At 43.4% G+C, this 19,099-nt stretch overlaps 1 protein-coding gene across 8 annotated transcripts in view; it reads left to right on the forward strand.

Moving 5' to 3' along the window:
• Positions 1-2,473: 2,473 nt before the first annotated feature.
• The window catches only part of KCNMA1 (potassium calcium-activated channel subfamily M alpha 1), a gene marked incomplete at its 3' end in the record, with an annotated part of 525,005 nt that continues 508,379 nt past the window's right edge, over positions 2,474-19,099 (forward strand). For all 8 annotated transcript variants that reach the window (XM_082002432.1, XM_082002434.1, XM_082002435.1 and 5 more), the window contains exon 1: positions 2,474-3,434. In XM_082002432.1, the coding sequence (XP_081858558.1) occupies positions 3,114-3,434 (321 nt within the window). In that variant the 5' untranslated portion in view covers positions 2,474-3,113. The remainder of the gene's footprint in view (positions 3,435-19,099) is intronic.

A 19,099-nucleotide genomic window follows, 5' to 3' on the forward strand; every position in this document is an offset into this window, starting at 1 on the left:
AAGAACAGCAAGAGAAGACATATGCCACATCCATGGCCTCAGAGATCCATCCCTTGTTATCTACCAAACCAGAACACAGCAAAAACTCCACTGTGCAAAAGCCTTCCCTGAGGTACGCCGAGCTACTGCTGTTCACTGCCCAGGTCTTTCAAGGTGCAAAGGGCCTGTGGTTTCCATTAGCTGTAAGAGCACCTGTAAGTACCTGGCACTTCTGAAGATCCGATGTTAGTATCTGTGTTATGAAGCTCGTGCCCTTGTTCCACTCCGGGTGTTTGCTGGTGGCTGAAAGGATGTGCAGGTACGCGTGCAGCTGTGAAAAGGGTACTCCTTTAACACCAACCCAGTAACGCAGAGCAAATGACAATCAGGACCAGGCTCCGAGCCCAGGTCCCAAGGTGTGTGGTCCTGTCCCGACACCACTTTCTGGCCCAGGTGGCTTTCTAGCTGCGGGGAGGGTTGGTAACGACAGACGGAGGAGGGGGTCGCAGCGGCGGCATCGCAGTCTGGGGTTGCACGGGGCAGCTGGGGCATGCAGTTTCTTTTCAACCCGACTTGTTTTCTGCATCTAGAAATCCTGCACTTAATTCCCTCTTACAGCAGCCTCCTGGGAACGGGCTGCTTCAGGTGCGCTCTGTAACTGACTGTCAGTTTTCCTCCGGGATACAGTAATGTAGTATTTTCTCACTTGTATATACCTCCGTATTATTGTCTAATGCTTCCTCTGTTCAGAGGCTTCTATTAATCCCTTCTTGAAAAAAAGGAAGCCTCTCTTGAAGGAGCAGAGTGGAGGAACAGACTGGAGTGAGACACCATGATAAACTCATGGTTAGACAAATGGTGGTCTTAGTGCACAAAAAAGTGGAGCTGAGCGGGTTAGAAAGCCCCACATAAAAAGCTTTGAGAACTCATAAAAACTCATTACCATCACCCGAGTAGAAAACAAACCAAAACAAATGCATGGCAGGAACTACGACTAGTAAAGGTTAAGAAATTACTATTTCATAATGGTGGCTCTGTGCATCTGTAGTGACTGGATCAGATGGGGAATGCCATGCACACATAGGCTGTTGTGTTTTACCCTTGGAAAGATGTCAAGAGGATCTGCATAATACTTTGTGCAGACAACCGGGTGAGCAGACCGTGTGCCAAATGGAGATTTCCATTTATATATAAATAAATATAGATATAAAATTAAATAAATAAAAATAAATATGTGAATATACGTATATAAAATTTCCTCTGCTTTTCAATGTGAACCCGGGGGGGGGGCGGGAAGGCAGGAAACAACCACCCACATTTTCTTGCTGGGTGTTTTCCCCTTCCAGTGTGTTAAATTAAATTGCCATTTGTATTTCTAAGGGTTAATTTCAGGAACGTTCTTGGCATCTGCAGCAATTCACGGTGCGTTTGCGGAGCGTTTGCAGTATTTCCCCGTGCCAATCAAAGTCAAACCAAGACGCCTTCGGCGGAAAAGACCCACGCTACGGTCCCCCGAGATTTATTCCACGCTCCCTCACCGCCTGCCCGAGCCGGCCCCCCCGCTCGCCCCCCCGGGCACCTGCTGCTGCAACTCAGCCGCCGCCCGCAAGCCCGAGCGCGCCCCCGCCGCGCCGCCCCCGCCTGCTGGCCCCAGCCCTGCGCCCCCCGGGGCGGCCGGGCAGCCGGGCCGCGGGGGGCCGCGCTCCGCGGCGGCGGAGGGACGGGGGACTCGGGCTCCGGGGCGGGGGACTCGGGCTCCGGGGCGGGGGGGACCGGCGGGGCTGCGGGGGCCGGGGCCGTGACAGCGCCGTGCGTTAGCCGCTGCGTCATGACATCCGCCAAACCGGTCCCGCGCACGGCCGCGCGCGGGGGGGCCGCTGCCGCCTGCCCCCGCCCCACCGCGGCTGCGGAGAGCGCTGCGCGGCGGCCATGGACCCGCCCGGGCCGGCGGGACTTGTTGGGCCGGCAGCTCCCCGGCGCGGCCGCGCACCGCCTCGCCGCCACCTGTGAAGCGCCTCGGCCCCTCTCCCCTCCCCTCGCCGTCCTCCGGAGCGGTCGCTCGGTGCCTCGGCGGCCCCGCGAGCGGGACCGGGCGGCCGCGGGGCGGGGAGCGCGGCGGCGCCGCACGGCGCTGCCCATGGGGGGCCGGGAGCCCGCCTGAGCCGGCGCCCCCACCCCCGGCGGCGGCGGCAGCGCGGCGTCCCGGCCCGGCCCGGCACCCTCTCCCCGCGGGGCCCCTCCTGCGCCCCGAGCAGAGCCGCGGCTGCGGGGCCGTCGCGTCCCCCGGCGGCAGAGAGGGAGGGGCGGGAGCCGGCGGCAGCGGCGCCGCTGCGCGTGTGGGAGCAACAGCCTGCGCGACAGCCGGGGCCCTGGCGGGAGCTCCTGAAGGATGGGCGAGGAGGCGGCGGCAGCGGCGGCAGCGCACGCACAGATGGGCCAGCGGAGGATGAATTAGGAGCCACAGGAGGCTGCTGCCGGCACCGAGGGGGGAAGAGGAGAGGAAGGGGCTGGACTTGGAAGACGAGGCGGAGGAGGAGGAGGAGGGTGCGCGGGGGGGACCGAGTATCGCTAATAACAAGTTAAAGACTAATAACAATAATAACAGACCACCTCCGGGAAGATCCGCGGCGGAGGCTGAGAGATCCCCGCTGAGGCCAGCGGGGTTGCAGCGCTGGGTATCTTGGAGAGACGCTCCGAGGCATCAGTTTGTGGTGGTGGTGGTGGATGATTTTTTTGGGGGTGGGCGGGGTGGGGGCTGTGTATGCGGGAGAAGGAAGGGGTGGGAATCTGAGGTGGAGACTGCCTTTTTATTATTATTTCTAATTTTTTAAAAATATTATTTTCGCCGTACACGGAGGACGCTCGGAATTCACCGGCCTGTCGGCTCCCGAGAGGGACCCGGGGGTTGTACGGTTCGCTTTTCTTCACCTTTTTTTTTTTTTTCTTTTTGTTTGTTTGTTTGGTTTGGTTGTTTTCATTTGGGGTTCTTTATTTTTATTATTATTTTTTTTTCTTTTTCCGCTGAGCAGCAGCGGCGGCGGCAGCAGCAATATGGCTGGTGATGGGTTTTTTGGGGGGCGCTGGCGGCGGGAGGAGCTCTCGGAAGCCCCTGCGCGCCCGGCTCGCTGTTAGCTATGGCAAATGGCAGCGGCGGCGGCGGCGGCGGCTCCTACCCGGGCGGCAGCGGCGGCGGCGGCATTAGAATGAGTAACAATATCAACGCCAACAATCTCAACACAGACTCGTCCTCCTCCCCCGTCAATGTGCCCAAGATGGATGCGCTCATCATCCCGGTGACCATGGAGGTGCCCTGCGATAGCCGCGGACAGCGCATGTGGTGGGCTTTCCTCGCCTCATCCATGGTCACTTTCTTTGGGGGACTGTTTATCATCCTGCTGTGGAGGACCCTCAAGTACCTGTGGACTGTCTGCTGCCACTGCGGGGTCAAAAACAAGGTAACTCCCCCTCCCCTTCTCCTCCTGGTGCCGGTTATGGTTTGGTGCGGTGGTGGTTGGTGGTGAGGAGGAGTAGTATAGGAGCCCAGCCTCGTAGACCAGGCATAGACCAGGACACCGGGGCGAGGTGGCACTGGAGGAGACGCCGTAGGGCTGTTGTTGCATGGCAGTGTGCTGTCGTGGAAGGGTTGCCATGGGCTGTCGGGAGCCGCAACGTGGAGAGCGTGGCTGGAGGAGCGAGGTGTTGAGTGCCGTCCTGAGATGTGTCCCACTCTCTCCCTCCCACCCCACGCTTTCATCTGGTGGCACGGAAGTTACACCTGGTGCTGGCTTGCCCTCTCAATGAGGCGCGTGCTGGCGTGGTGGGACGGCGTGGTTCTGAAGTTGATACGCACCCCAGGACCACATATGATGGCAGGGTGGGGGGGGGGTTATTTACCGATCTGAAGTCTCCGTTCTCTTGTGGAATGAGAAACTTTGGCAAAATTAAAAAGGTAAACTTCTCACTCAAGTAAATGTTTTATAGCTAGTTCCACTCCCCGAGAATCTTTGACACTTCTGGTTGATAAATGAAGTGTAGATATCAAAAAGTGTTCAGTGCATTTGTAAGTAACACACGAGCCCAATATTCTTTTAACCTAAGTGCGAAATCTTTGATGCAACCTTTCTGCCCACTTTGATTTTTGCATATTACCAGCTGGAAGAAAGTGTAAAGTGAGGTCGGCTCCTGGTTTGAAGGGTCTCTTTCAAACCAAAGCCAAGAACTTGCTGAGGTGCAGACTTTCATTTTTGTTTTAGACAAATGGGATAGAAAGTGTTAAGACTCTGTATTTGTGAAAGTGGATTTTGACAGACCCCAAAATAGACCAGCAGCTGGAGTTTCTCCCCTTCCCTTTTCACATTTTTTGGATTACAAATGGAATAATATCTGCTCCAGTTATTCCTGGCACAGAGACACCCACAAAAACACACACACCTTTTAATATATGGTTGCTAGGTTGCTGGCTTGCTTTGACGTACAGTGAGCTGTCTTCCCCTTCTCCTGTCCCCTCCCCCTAAACACACTTGATACCGCGCATAACCCTGCTCTAGGAAGGGTCTAACACTCCGGGGAAACCAGAAACAAAGTTAGAGTGTGAGGAGTTACGGTACCGGTTGGTTTGTTTGGGTTTAGCGAGGTAGGCGTCCAGTTCGGATTGCTGAACCCAACCTCTGTGTTCCATTTGGAAGTAGGACAGTTACAGTGAACGTGGCCTATGTGTGCAAGAAGTGATTGCTACTGATAAGGAATAAATAAAAGCTTTTAACTCATCCTTAGGCTTCAGGAAACCTACCAGGCAGTATCAGTTCTCTATAGGCATTTTCTATTTCGTTCAAAACCAAACCTGAACTTTCTTAGAGAGGTGTTATCCACGTATGATGACAAAACTCGAATGAATTTGTGTTAGTAAATCTGTCTTGTAAGATACCATTTCCTACAACAGTAAAAGACAATTTTCAAGAATGGGTGGGTAGTTAAGACTTACCTTCAGTTTCTTCTGCGTATATTTAGAATTTTCCTCTCCACATGATGAGACAAATCTGCAACGGTTATCGGGGGTCTTGACGAAAAAGGAAATGCTACACGTTATCATCTTGTGCTTCTTTCCTTCAGAGAATGAAAAGTTAGAGACTTGGGCACAGACTTCTTACTCAGTGTCTTGGTGGGTATTGTTGGTCTGGCAGTCCATTGCTGGGACGTAGTCAGTTAAAGCAGATAATTTGCTGCTTAAGCAGTACAGAAAGGCATATCCAAAGTGTCTTTAAAACCTCTTAGGCTAAATGTCTCAGCTCGCTAAATAACAGGTATCATCGAGGGGTTCCAGCACTTCCAGTCTGAATGATTGGATATACTGCGGCTACGTCAGGTTGTAAGATTTGAGTTTATTTCATGTTTGAGACCTGAGGTAGCTGTTTCCGTGAATGATCGCTCCCTGGGGCAGGAGGATGAAGGACTCTGCAGGCAGGGGGAGATAGAAGTTTCTTTTTAGATTGTATTTGTTCCACTTGTAAGGGTTTTCAAGCCTCTCGTGAAGAAGAACTTTGAAGGTCTAATCCCGCATTCCTTACGTGCTAAAAAGGAGAATTGGAGGGAATTCTGTGTGTGTAAGGAGTAACTTAGTTATTGCAAAACATGTTTCTAGTGTTTAGGGTATAAAGGCTAACTGAAGTAAGAACTTGAAATGTCTTAAACTTTGCTGTTACCAAACACATGCTTTGTTCTGCACGGTAACTTGGGAAAGGCTGCCGAGGCTGCACGTGGAAGACGTGAATGCACGTTTATGCTATGTTGGCTATATTGGACCTGCTAGCAAACGCAATTTTACAAGAAGTAGCTCCTCCTACTGCGGGACTGAAGAAATCTTCTGCGTGTTAGGACCTTTCCTTCCCTGTGCCGCCTCTGCTGCTGCTTCGCGGGTTGTAGCAGAGTTGGGTTATCCAACATCGTCTCACCATCTACATAAAGAGTGGTCCCAGCGAGTGAGCTAAAAGAAGTCTTTCTCATGTCTACTTTCTGTGGTTTCTTATTGAGTAATTCACATACATACGTGAGTAATTCACGGAGTTACTGTGCTAACACCTGCGTCCATATACGTTACTGCAAGGAACTGCAAAAAGTTTCATTTTTTTCCCCTGCTGTATTCTAAGCACAACATTGTATTCCTCAGATCTGTCAGTGATTGTCAACTTCATTTTGGGATGTAGCACTTTTTACTGGCTGCATAGAAGGATTCAGAATGTGTCTCCCCCCCAACACCTGCCAACTCATTGAATTTAAGTTTAGAATTTAAAAACGTGATATAAACAATATAAAACTTTGTGGTATGAAATTTTAGTACATTTTTTTTTTTTCTTGGAGATAAGAAAGTTAAGATACTGTAAGTCAAAAATATGAAAACTTTTGGTAACAGAATGATAAATGTTGCCCCTTAAAATTCCATATCCAATTTACATTGTCATATATGAAAAGAACATTAATATTAATAATGTACTAAAAATGATTGCTGAAGTTTTAGGATTTTTGTACTCCATGCTTGCTTTGTGAGGTGACATTTTGCAAATCTGTCAAAAAGAAAAGTGGAAGTCTTGACCTGTGTTGTCAGTGTTTCATGTAATGTGAGAGTCATTACAACTGAAGTCCTTGTATTCGTTTAATATGGTATATAATTTTAGATATAATTCTTCCAAAATTAGCTACAGCCATATTGCTTAACAAATCCTCTTTTTCTCCTCAGTGTTTACAGCTACATTTTTAGGAATGCGTAGATATTGTTAAAGAACTTGTCTTCTCTGTGCTTTTTCTTTGTCCCTTGACCAACTCATTGCTGTTTGTGTAGGAAAAGTAGAATGTGAGATTGAAATTCATCTCCTTCTTGGAATGATTTCAGTACTCTGAAGAGCTTTTCCTTCCCCCAGCCCAGGACTGGTATACATATAAAATGAAATTACATTATGATTATAGGTAACATTTTCTAGCCCAAAATGACAAGCCGTAATAGTTTTTTTTTTTTTTATATTGGTCTACATATTTTGAAAATTTAATAAATTTTACATTGCTAGATTTGGTCAGTAGAAACCAAGCAATGTTCCCGTTTGTTTTGAATAGAGACATTGAGTTTTTACTGGAAGTACAATATTTGCAGAAGTTGTCTTTGAAAAGTTAAGAATTTCCACCCAGATCTCTAAGGCGTGAGGAAATTTAGAAGTGGAAAAAATTCAGTTTTCCCTAAGAAGCATTTCTACCAAACTGGCTCTCATACAGCTGGGTTTGCTGATTTCCTAGCAATACCTGCATAAATGTCCTCTCCAAATAAAATTGAAGAAACGAACTGCAAAGAAGGCACTACCTATTGAGAAAAGGAGGAGAGTACATTGGCGGGCACATGCGGACGCATGAGGCAGGAGATCCCTTCCTTTACGTCTCTATGTGCAAACCTCACCTTGACTCCCGAAGCTGTACCGAGCCGGAGCGGATGAACGACTGGAAGGCCCCAGGGAGGAGCGGCGGACAGCAGCGCGTTTCGCTCGTGAGTCGCGTGCGCAGCCTGGCTCGAGGCGCTGAGCCGTTCCCGTCTCATGGCTGTCAGGTGGTCTTGCCTGCAGTGACGCCGTCAGCGTCCCACCCGAGAGGTTGCCAACTGAGAGGTGGACGTGGCGGAGAGGTCAAGGAGCGAAGGAAAGGGACTCGCTGCTCTCTGCGGACGGTGTTTCTACAGGTGAAAAAGGCACCGCTATGGCGAGGCGCGCGCCGCTGCTGCGTCCCGTGCTGCGAAAAAGATCACGCTTTCAGCTCTCTGGAGCTCGTAATGGATTTCACGTTTTATAAACACATACTAAAATTGGTTACGCACGCAGAAAAGAAAATGTATGAACAAGGATTTCAGCGGTAAACCAAACCATCTCAAGCGAAATGTTATTTTGATGCAGTATCATACTCATTTTCAAGGCTTTGCAACACATGCGTTTAAGGGGAAAATCTGTGCCCAGAAGGAATTTGCAACTCTCACACGTTTGCAGATTTGTAAATGCTGGTTGGAAACCATTAGATTTCACAATTTTTTCCAGTTTAGCTCAATAGAAGAAATGCCTGTAATAGGGAGCGAAAAGCTTTTAAATAACAGTGATCTATGTATGCAGCTTTGATGTGCTGAGATTTCTGAATGCAGAATGGGGGCAGTTTACAGCCCCGGAGATAGAAACACTGAAAATCTGGAGAGCACTAGTGCTAAGTATAATCTCTGCAGGGAGAAGATCTAATGATTATAATTAAAAAAGCAATGATGTTCCATGTCTGTCCTGTACTATTGCAGGAAAGTGGGTTGTGAAGCTTCGTCATTGAGCGTCCTTCCTGGCACAAATCTTAAAAAGAAGCAGTAATCTCCAGTCAGCAGACACAATACAGGGCAATGGTCAGGGTTCCTTCAGAGACTGGCTCTACTATTCTGTGGAAGCCAACTCGGATTGAGAAAAGTTTGTCTGAATTTCAGGGTTGGCTGGTAATAATTCCTCGGCAAGATCAGGCTGTAAGTCAGGAGCAGTGAGGCGTTCTGTAGTGTGAGATTGTAGGACAGAAGTTCCAGAGAACCTAGTGAGATGTAAATGTAAAATAACTCTGTGTGAAATTAGGGGATGGGGTATCCTTTTGATTCTGTGAAACATATCTAGTCACATTGCATAAGCTTATGTATTTTACATGTGTGAAAATTAACAAATTACTGTAAGTCTGAGAAAGACACGGTAAATACAACTCGTGGGGTTTTTGTAAGGGAAGGATTGCTGAAAAGTTATGCGTGAGTGTTAATGGTATTTCTCTCCCCCGCATACCATCTCAATGACAAAAGGAAGGGGACTACACTTAAAAAAGCTGTCATAAAATGCTGTGTTTCTGTAATGAGTTCATATGTTACTACACGGTTGAAGGCTTAATGCCTGACTCTTCCACCCGCCCTGCGAAGTGACTGCAGAATGCTGTTAGTTCACGAGACTAGGCTGGCATTTATACCAACTTTACACAGGGCTAAATACGCAAATTCCAGATTAGATCTCATGGTCTGTAAGTGCAAGTATTCGTTTATGGCACGTAGGTCATCTTGGGTGACAAGGGAAGGTGGACATCCAGGAGAAGTTTGTTAGCGCTTTTGCCGGTGACGTAGCTGGGTGAATAAATGAGAAAACAAGATACCCATCTTCCGTGCCTGTCAGAGATGTGTTGGTCAGGAAGGGCCCATTTTGAATCCTGGTGGTATTTATAGCCTGAGAATACATCGGGTTTACATCGTTGAGAGGAACACTTTATTCCCATATATAGTAGGCATGGCGCTGTTTAAATGAATGTGCTGCCACTGAAACGTGTTGAGTTCAGTTTGCTTTGAGATGATATATTGCATGTATTTGTCTGTTCGAGAGTTACAGAAACGGAGAGCGTTATCCAAAGCCCGTTGAAATAGAGGGAGGCCATCCTAATAACTTCAGTGGTTTTGGACTCAGGCCTAGATGTTCATAGTGTTCTAGATGAATCAGATATTTTTTTCAAACGATTCTTACGTTAACATTTTAAGCTTTTAAAAGCTTTTTTCATTTACTGTAGTGAGGCGTACTTGCTTGGCTTCTGGCCTTTATGTCTGGGATTTCAACATTAGAAACACAATATTTAAAAACCACACAAGGTATGTTTCCATTCCAGTTAAGACTTACGCCTTCTGCCAGGCCCCCCTTGGAAATCAAAATTTGGGTGCTTGAACCACTGACGATACCCTATCGTGGCAACTCTTCTGCAAGCTGACGTGCAACGGCAAATACTGGCTCTTTTTTCAGAGCCGCAGTAAGTTGCGCATTTAGTAGAAGTGGCGAAGGTCCCTCGCCCCGTCGAGCTGCAGCCCTGCGTCCTGGAGACCCCTTTGCACGTCCTCAACTGCGCTACCTCGTTTAAGTGTCAGAACTGCTAACGTGTAGAGGAGAAAAAAAGAAAAATCTCATCACCAGGCCAGAAGAGTGCTGAGAAGTACTGTAACATCATAAACAGTCGTAGCATAACACAACAACTGGGCCAGAATTTGAGTGGCTCGTCACTGAAATTGTTAGATACAGGTCTACTCTGTTACATTTTTATTGCTTTTTATATACCCAGGAATGAATTTACAATACAATTTTGTTCCCTTTTGTCCAAATAAATCCTGACTAAATATTTGGCATTTTCTCTCGTTATATTTCATTCATTTTTCATGATACCTTTTACATTTTTATGTAATGGTTTATCTATTATTAAACTAAAAAGGTGTCTCACTTTAAATTTGCTGTTATTAATGAGATTAACTCTAGCACTACTGGTTTTGCATCGATTTTCTATTTTAAGCATAGGGGAAGCATTATTATCGATACGCCTTTTTAAAAAACTATTTGCAAATGGTGACCTTAATGTTACAGAAATAAAGTGAAATTTATTAGGTTGCAATTCTTTGTTTAAGCACCTTGCAATGTTGTTGTAGCATGAACTCTGTTAAACCCGTTTTCACTGTGCTGGACAGAAGTGATTTGCAACAGGTTTACTGGCTGCTTTGACCTGTAGCGGTCATAGTTGGTGGAGAGAGTTTGGAGCCTTTCAGGTATCAGGGAGAATCCTTTGGCCACAAGTGATTTGATATCACTTTCTTGAAAGGCTGTTTGCTGATCAACAGGCAGGTGTTGTCTCATTTTTTTTACATTTTCCAGGTTATTGTACTGTACATGCCGTTTCATAGGGAAGCTGATAAACTCTGCTTGGGTTTTAAGGGCTGAAGAAAAGAAAAAAACTTTTTCCTTCTCCTTTTAATCACAGCAACAGCCTGACTAGGAGGAAATATTGCAGGGTCTGTCTATATGCAGTGCAAACTTTTTTCCCCACGAAGGGATTTTTTTAATCTTTGATTATACGCTTCTGAGAAATTCATTTTATGTGAGAAGTTTTTACCAGCTTTTTGTGTTAGTTTTCTTTTTTCCCCAATACGTTTTATATCCAAAGGCTTCTGTTTCCTTCAGCATCAGAAACCGTCGACTGCTGGTTTTATGTTCACATTATTTTCATATCACTTAAGGCTCTCAGCAATAATGCATACTTGTTTACTTGTGTCCTTTACTGTAATGTTATTTTTCTGCTGTCTTCAGGATAAGGTTATAGTCACCATTTGTTCTGTTGGCCTTTCTTTAGAGAGACACGGATTATACGCTTAATGAATGGTGTCTTCGACTGAGAGAGGGTCTGGTGTTTGGTTTAAGGCCGTGCAGAATTTTACCTGACTAAATGCTGTTTTTTCTCCTCTGACTCTGCCTTATATGTGTAAGCTGCAGTGTTGTCTTTTCGGGAGTCAGAAGAGCAGAATTCATATTATAGATCTGTTGTTCCCAAAACAAAACAACCCTGAAAACTTCACAGTTTTGATATTTGTAAAAATAATTTTAGTTGCTTTGCTGGAATGTGTCCCTAGGATATAATGAAGTTTTAATTTACTGAAAGTGGAAAATGCTGTCCAAAGTGTGGAGCTTTGACTCTGCCTGTATGATTTAAGTCATAAAATTTTGATGTTAACTTAAAATTGTATGTACTATAGGAAAACCTTGGTATCTTTGAGTTGCCAGCTGAATGATAAGATGTCATTCCAGGAAGAAGAAGAATAAAAAAAAAACATTTGATTTTTCTGATTTCCAGTTGATGGCATCATGTTTGTTAGTAAGTTACGCATACTTTTTAAAGAAAACGCACACAGCAGTTGTGTAGTTAATTTGTGGAACTTGGGTCAACATTTACACAAAACAGCTGCTTAGACACCAACATTTATATTAAAGATCTTAGTAAGGAGTTTGATTTCAGAGTCAGTGATAATTTCAGATGGTTTCAGAAAGAGGTATTATCGTTCTTGAAAACTTGTTTCCTTATTTAGGTTTGTTAATAAACATAACAGCTAAAATCCACGTACCTTTTGGTTTTTTTTTTAAATGTGGACCTTACACATCATGTTCTGGACTTGAGTGGGGTTTACCTAATCCTGTGGCTTCTTTTCTCTCTGTATATAAACATAGGAGAAGGTACTTCAGTGTTTGTAAAGTTACATACTCTTTTAAAGCTCTTTAAAGCAGTGGTGTCTCTTGCTCTAGCATCAAATACTATAATTTTAATTTTCTTTTACCTAAGAGGTTGATACACATCCCCTAGTCAAAAATACTTATTTCAAGATGATTGCTCTTAGAAATAACTTTAGTAAAAAGTAGGTAAAAAAAAATTCATGCTCCCATACCGAAATTGTGGGGGTAATCAGAACATGCTATCGTTTCTATGGCTACAGGTGCTTTAATAAAGCTGTATATAAACCTTTGCCTTTATTGACTGTCCATGCAATTATTTGTCTTTGGGTTTGTGTTCTTTGAAGTGAGGTACGCTGATGGCTTACAGTGAAGAGATCTTAATCTTGCTCTTACGCCAGTTGTGTACAAAAGTAAAATGTATCCTTAAAATTGGTTGCAGAAATTTTATTTAGAGACCTTTCTTTCCTATTAAACAGCGGTCAAATGAGAGAATGGATATTCATAATTTGTAGAGGTGGAAAATAGTTCAACCTCTAGGGTGAAATGTTTACTTACTTTTTTTAAACAACAAAGTAAACCCAGAATTTCATAGGCTTGCCTGTTTGCTTTGTATACGCAGAAAAATAGACTATGCAGTTTTGAAATGGCTAACATTTCAGCCTCTAGCAGCTCAAGGGTACTACAGAAGAGACTCCAGACTTGCATCAGGTGCAGTAAGAGAGTAAACCTGCTGAGTTACTAATTGTTAAAATCCTTCACTAATGATCAGCCGGGATATTGCTGTGTCTTGTTAAGAGGTGGGTCACACAGGGAGTTGATTTAAGGGGTGTGGGTGGCTGTGTTGGAGGGTGAAGGGAAGAGATTATATCGTATCTTATCGTATCAAATCAAGCTCCGGGCTGTCGTTTAGCACTTAACTGTACGGCCCCTGTGTGCTCCTGAGATGGTAGAGGAATACCAGTTTGGTTTAGAGCATACCTGAGTGCATGATTATGTCTGTGAAGGCGTCTGAGCCACGGGATGCGGTGTTTACACCTACTTTGTGACTTGGTTTGAAGCGAGGGTGGTGTAAACCATCCCTGATCCGACCTAATGCCTGTTGAAGCTGAGTTACATCACTTACCGCTTTTTAAAAAACAAATTCAGTCCATCAGAGCAAGTTCAGTGTTCAGGAGCAACAGTATTTTTGATTTAGTCTTCTAAGACTGGACTCACCATCCTGAGGTGATGGTTTGACAGTGCTAATACATCCAGACTTTAAAGCCTGAAAGGAGACTCTCTGCCAGGTACCTGAGCGGTGCTGACGACAGGCTGTGACTGGCGCGTGGTAGTAGCTCCAGATCCTAAAACATCCTAAGGATTTTTAGGCATTGTTACCAAGCAGAAAGGGTTCCACAGGTGAAAGTTGGATACTGAAAAGTTTTAAAAGTGAGTTGTTTCATTATTAGCATGCTAAATATTAATTTCATTATGCCTTTTGGCAAATACTGTTTTCTTCACCTCAACATTTTAGCTGGATGAGGAGTGCGGTTTTGAAAATAAACTCTAACTTCTCCGGCATAGTTAAGTGGATTCCCTTCAGGTGAAGCTATGTAGGGAGAGGAGCTCCAGGGGCACACCTGATCCACTCCACCCGGTAATGGCCTTTGGTCCCCACAGCGGGGCTGGGTTAGTCTTGAGGGTATAAATGCTGAAGTACAGGCACCGTAGCACTCTTGTGTTCTCTTATTGTGTCTCGTTCCTTATAAAGATGATGTTAGGTGTGTTTTTTAGGGAAAATCCTCGATGAGCTTTTTGTATGTACACGTTCCTGCAGTTGCTCTTCTAGAGATCTGGATCTTTTACCTGGCCATAACTCTTGGGTGCAGCTCTCAGCCCGTGCCTGCGGGCTCCCTGTTAGTGCCCGTCGAGGATGGTGGTAAGACTGTGACTTGGGATGACGTCTTCTCTGTCGCAGGTGTTGGTCTGTGAGAGAACTATTGATTAATTTCAGTGTAACTATTCCAAAAATCATTGTTTTTTATTGCTCTTCTGAGAATTTTGGCGAGTGTCTGGAGCCTGTATGGATGAAGCTATTGCTGGTTGCCCTGGCTGTGGGGGAAGCAAAGGGGTTTGGGGCAGGTTGTTGAAGACCTGTCTGATCTAGCCCGGCGGTAGACCTTGCTGCCCAGAGTATTTTCAGGCTTTTCCTATCACTGAGCACTTCAACTCCAGAGCTTTTATTTTCAAAACAGTTATTAGAAGAGGAGAGAAAGGTAACGATAGTTCCAATTAAAAGTAAAAATTCTAGAAGAGCTTCTGGCAATATAAACAGACTTCTGGAGATTGTGCCTCCTGAGTATCTGTATTCTCTCAGCTCAGTAAAAAATGCTGATGAGCATGAAGTAGAGGAACTGTTTTAACTGCAGGCTTTCTTCATAACTATTTCTCAGATGGAATTGTCTTTTCCTTGGGACAAATCTTTTTGGTCCTGGGAATTTAAGACTCTACTTTCTGTTGGTTTGCAAAATACTCTTTGGATTTTAAATGGTATGTAAATAGAGGCTGTTGTGTAACTCCTATAGAAAAACCATAATGCCCACGACTTCTAAAATTGATGGCTCTAATGGTTATAGGTAAATGAGAATGTACTTTGAGAGCTGATGGAAATGACGGTTCCCCTAATCTCGGAACAAATTATGTGTCTTAAGACCATAGGAGTATTTTGGCCATTTATGTCAGTGAAAGTAGAGGGTTCTTCATCCCTGTAATTAAATTGATGTTGGTTCCTGGATGTCTGCTTTTACATGATCAGCTTATTTTGGTTTATTTGGGCTCATTTCTAATAACTGAAAAAAAAATCACATTAAACTAAAGTATTAGATCATTATTTTCTTAAAATCATTGATTTTAAAATTTATTTTAAATTAAAATACTGGTCTAATTCAATGTAGATCCTGTAGAAAATGCTACACTGATGTAAAGTATTAAAAAAAAATCAGATTTTTTTTGGATTTGATTATGGGTTGTTTCTATTTGTCTTCTGACTTGAGGTTTCTGATTAGGTTATGTAGTCTTGAGTTGACACTCTTTAAGTGTGTCAGACTTCTGAAGGTGAAAACCTGAGATTCTTGTGTAGTTGTGTGACACATGGAGCTAAAACTTTATGGAAATGTTTTAATATTGGGAGAGATGCAGTGTATCCATTATGGAGACAGGCTTTGGAGAGGCGCAGCACTTACTGGAAGCTGGTTTGTTTGATATTGCTATGCTTGAAGAAAAGTTCATTCCTGTCAATGCTTCTGCACCATTTAAGTTCCATTTAGGGCGCTAAAAGGCTTGTGGTTTTTGTAATATTTTCTGCAAGTGGGAAAATTCATTACTAGGGCTCCAGGATATTGCTTTAAAATGTTCCACTCCATGCAAGAAGTGCTGTGTCTCCAAAATTGGACTTAGCAACTTAAAAGGTTTATCTGAACTATTTTTATTATTGTAGTATTCAGAGGCCACGCGGTTTTGCAGGCTTAGTTACGCCAGATCCTATTACCAGCTTTGACAAAGGGGTGATCCTCTGCCTCGTGCATCTTATGCTGCAGATCAGGAGAAAGGCAGGAGAGGAGGAGGATTGTGAAAGAACTGGTTTGCCCCAGTCCATATAAAGCAACCTAGTGATTAAGATAAGCAGATGATTTCATTAACGCACATCCACTCACCCCATTCGTTGGATTTATGAAGGGAACGTGGTTTGTGAGTCCATTAGAGCAGTTACTATTTTTGAAGAAGTACAGGTGGTTGAAACTTGCTGTGCCGTACCAAGTTCCCTTCTCGAAGATGTGTTTTTTACATAAGCAAAGAATAAAAGGGATGATGGTGATAATAAAAACCCCTTTATTTTAGATGAAATTTTAGCTGTAGTGTGTGGAGGAAATTATAACAGTAGAAAAACAACATCGTGGAGGGAACGGAGACTGATGACAAGAAGAAGGGAGTCTGTCTAGTTCTGTATGCAGCATGTGGCGTTCACTTTAGGTGCATGCAGACACTTTGAATATGCTTGCTCCGTTGCTGTTAAAAAAACCCAATTTTTGAGTACTCGTATCCACACTGGATTTAAAGAATAATGTTACTTTTAGAGTCTAGGAAGGTTCCCAGTTAAACACACGCTTGTTGATTGTACTATTTTTAGCAGCTTTGAACAACACGTGTTCTCCCCAGATATTTATTTGTGAATGCTGTATTCTGTTCTTAAAAGGAAAATCTCTCTGTGTCTAGATTCTTTTTCTGTATCCAAGAAAGGAAAGAACCAGGGTTCTTGTCAGTACTTCTTCGAAATTGTAGGAGGTGGGGTAAATTAATTATATCTAAAATGGACCCATCTGGTAGTGCTAGCAATGCTGGGGAGAAGAACAGGTGAAAGGCTTTGAGCCAGAATAAACATATAATGCATTATATAACCCGTAATGTAATTTGTGATACGTCACAAGCAGAAGACTAATCTCTGTATCAGACTATTTACTTTTCGTGTAGTGTTGTTTTGAAGTTAAAGGGTTAATGTGGTAGCTTGAAATGCTTGTTTCTGTTGCATCGCTAAAAAGCTAAATATTTTTTTCATCGTTAATAAAACAAATGTATTTAATCCATCCTGTAAACAAGATGAAATTCCCTGTATGGATTTGCTTGAAAAGAAATGGTTTGACATTGCTCGAAACAAAATGAAACAAAGTCAGTATTTCAGAAAATTAGTATACCTGTTTAAAATTTGGAAAAACATTGTACAAACTAAAAATCATGAAAGGGATGCTGCCGACTCTGTTTTACCCATGAATTTATGTTTGTGTAAGAGGAATACAAAATCTCTTGGCAGACATTTTTGTTGCCGAAATTACCTTGTTCTTCAAGTTCTCTGCGATACTTTCAATGCAGTCATTGCATCACTGGGAATAGGAATGTAAAAATGACTGTAAAAATTGAATTGTATTACCTGGTTTGGGAGGCATGCAAAAGGTAAACGGTGTAAATGCTGGGAAGAAGGGAATTAGGTTAGGAAAGAAATGGCAATGAAGAGATGAAAGGACGGTGTCTGTTTGCAGTGCAGGGTTGTAGTTTGGCTGGATTTCTTAGCACACGTGCAGTTTTTATTACGGCACCAGTTAGACATGATTTCTGTGCCATTGCCCACGCTACGGAGCGTGTGTCTGATGGGGAACTTCTCACGCACGATCTCGGGGGAAATGAGGGCGAGCAGGTGCCTGGGCTTTTTGGCATGACTTGAAAACAAGCAGAGAAAGTAGGCCATAGAGCTCTTTGTGAACTTAGGAGCTTAGTAGCTAGATCTTTATCCAGCTTAAAGTCTTCTTTTTTATCTCATTACCTGCCTTTAAGTCACATTCTATCCTCATCTATCAATTTATTCAGCATCCTCTGTGCTTTTATTTCTTGCTGCTTAAGTTTCACTTTTTTTGTAGTTTAAAAAAAAAAACCAAACCCAGCAAACAATGACAAGAATGTTTTGTGTGAAGGTTGGAAGGAGCCTGTCTCATTTATCTCACTTAAATTTCCAACTCTCCAGTGAAAGATGCGAGGTGGTTGTTAAGATCACATAAATATTGGTTGTCTTCTTGTAGTGGAGAGGATTGAATTCCATTTTGGATGAATAATTTTCAGAAAGATATAGTTCTGTCAAAATTGGAATACTTACAAAACTGTCAGTTTAACTGGGTTTTATTAACTGGGGGAATGGAAAAGATGATACTGAAACTCTTCTTTTTTTTTCTTTTTTTGACAGGAAATAAGTATTTGACTACTTAGTCTTATATTTTATTTCGTATTGTAAGAGCTGAAACCAAAGCCAGTTAATAGCTTGATTCACACTCTTTTTTCAGGAATCTTATTTTGACAGGTCTTCACAGTTTTGGGAGTTCTTTCCATATTAGTAGTTAATTTGTTGATCTTGATATTCTATGCAATACAACCATTCTGCTCTCTGTCCAGCTGTATTCCCTGAATGTTTCCATTCCTAGGGATAGGAATTTATATATCTAAAAATGTGTCCAAATCTTTTATGAACAATTACACCAAAGTTAGATGCTCTTACAACGTGCTGTTCTATTAGAAGAAGTGTGTTATGCTCATTTTGATGCCTGTAATAGATTGTGCAAAGCATGTAAGAATAGGCAGTTAAATATGTTTCTCATTTGTAGAAATAAAAATTCTAGAAATACCATAGAGTTAATTGATTAGATGACAGTAAGAAGGATTTAGCAGCTAAATGACCATAAAAACTGTGGTCAGCCATTTAATATGTTGCATTGGCTTTTAGTAATTCTTCTGTTTTCATGTAATTCTGGATTTGTTAAGAATTTTATGTAGTTTATTTGTCAAAATGGCTATTATAGCAGAGACACGTAAGTACCTTGTAACAGGCGCACTTGCTGAATGATGAGCCCATGGGAAATTTAACACAGCTTTTCAAGATGGGAGTGAAAGAAGTGGCAAGATGAGAGCAATATACATCACAGAAGTAGCTGGTTTCTGAGAAGACAGTGAAAGGAGAACGTTGAATATTACATAATTTAAGTGCTTGGTGCATTCATGCCTTTCTAGGCCATTCCGATGCTGTTCTCTTATCAGTGTGCCTGTTGGTGCGTTACAGAGGTCACTTCATTCTTCAGTGCAGTGTTTTTGGACTTAGCTTTTTAATGCTGTTTTCTTTCATCTCGTCTGAAGTCTGTGCTCTCAACACAGAATGAGGTCTTTGTGGCCATAAATTACATAGAGGCTATCGTTCTGTGTTTGGAAATTACTTTTTTTTACCAGTGGTGAACATGAGAAGGTGGAGGCCTGTTGCTATACTGAGTGTCATTTATAGTTCGTGGTTAGTGGCAGAATTTTGGCAAGACTGATTACCGGAAGCCAGAGTATCTTCTGTTTCTGTATGATTACCTGAAAAATGGACTGATGATATCCCAGGCTATTCTACTTTGCAAAGAGAGGTCTGAAATGGTTATTTGCAATATATATGTCAGGCAAATGCTTAATGTTACTCAGAACATTGCTACTCCATGGCGTTGGTCAATTGAGTTGGAAAACGC

This window comes from Phaethon aethereus (genome assembly GCF_964289735.1).
Source record: "Phaethon aethereus genome assembly, chromosome: 7".
Classification (NCBI taxonomy): domain Eukaryota; kingdom Metazoa; phylum Chordata; class Aves; order Phaethontiformes; family Phaethontidae; genus Phaethon; species Phaethon aethereus.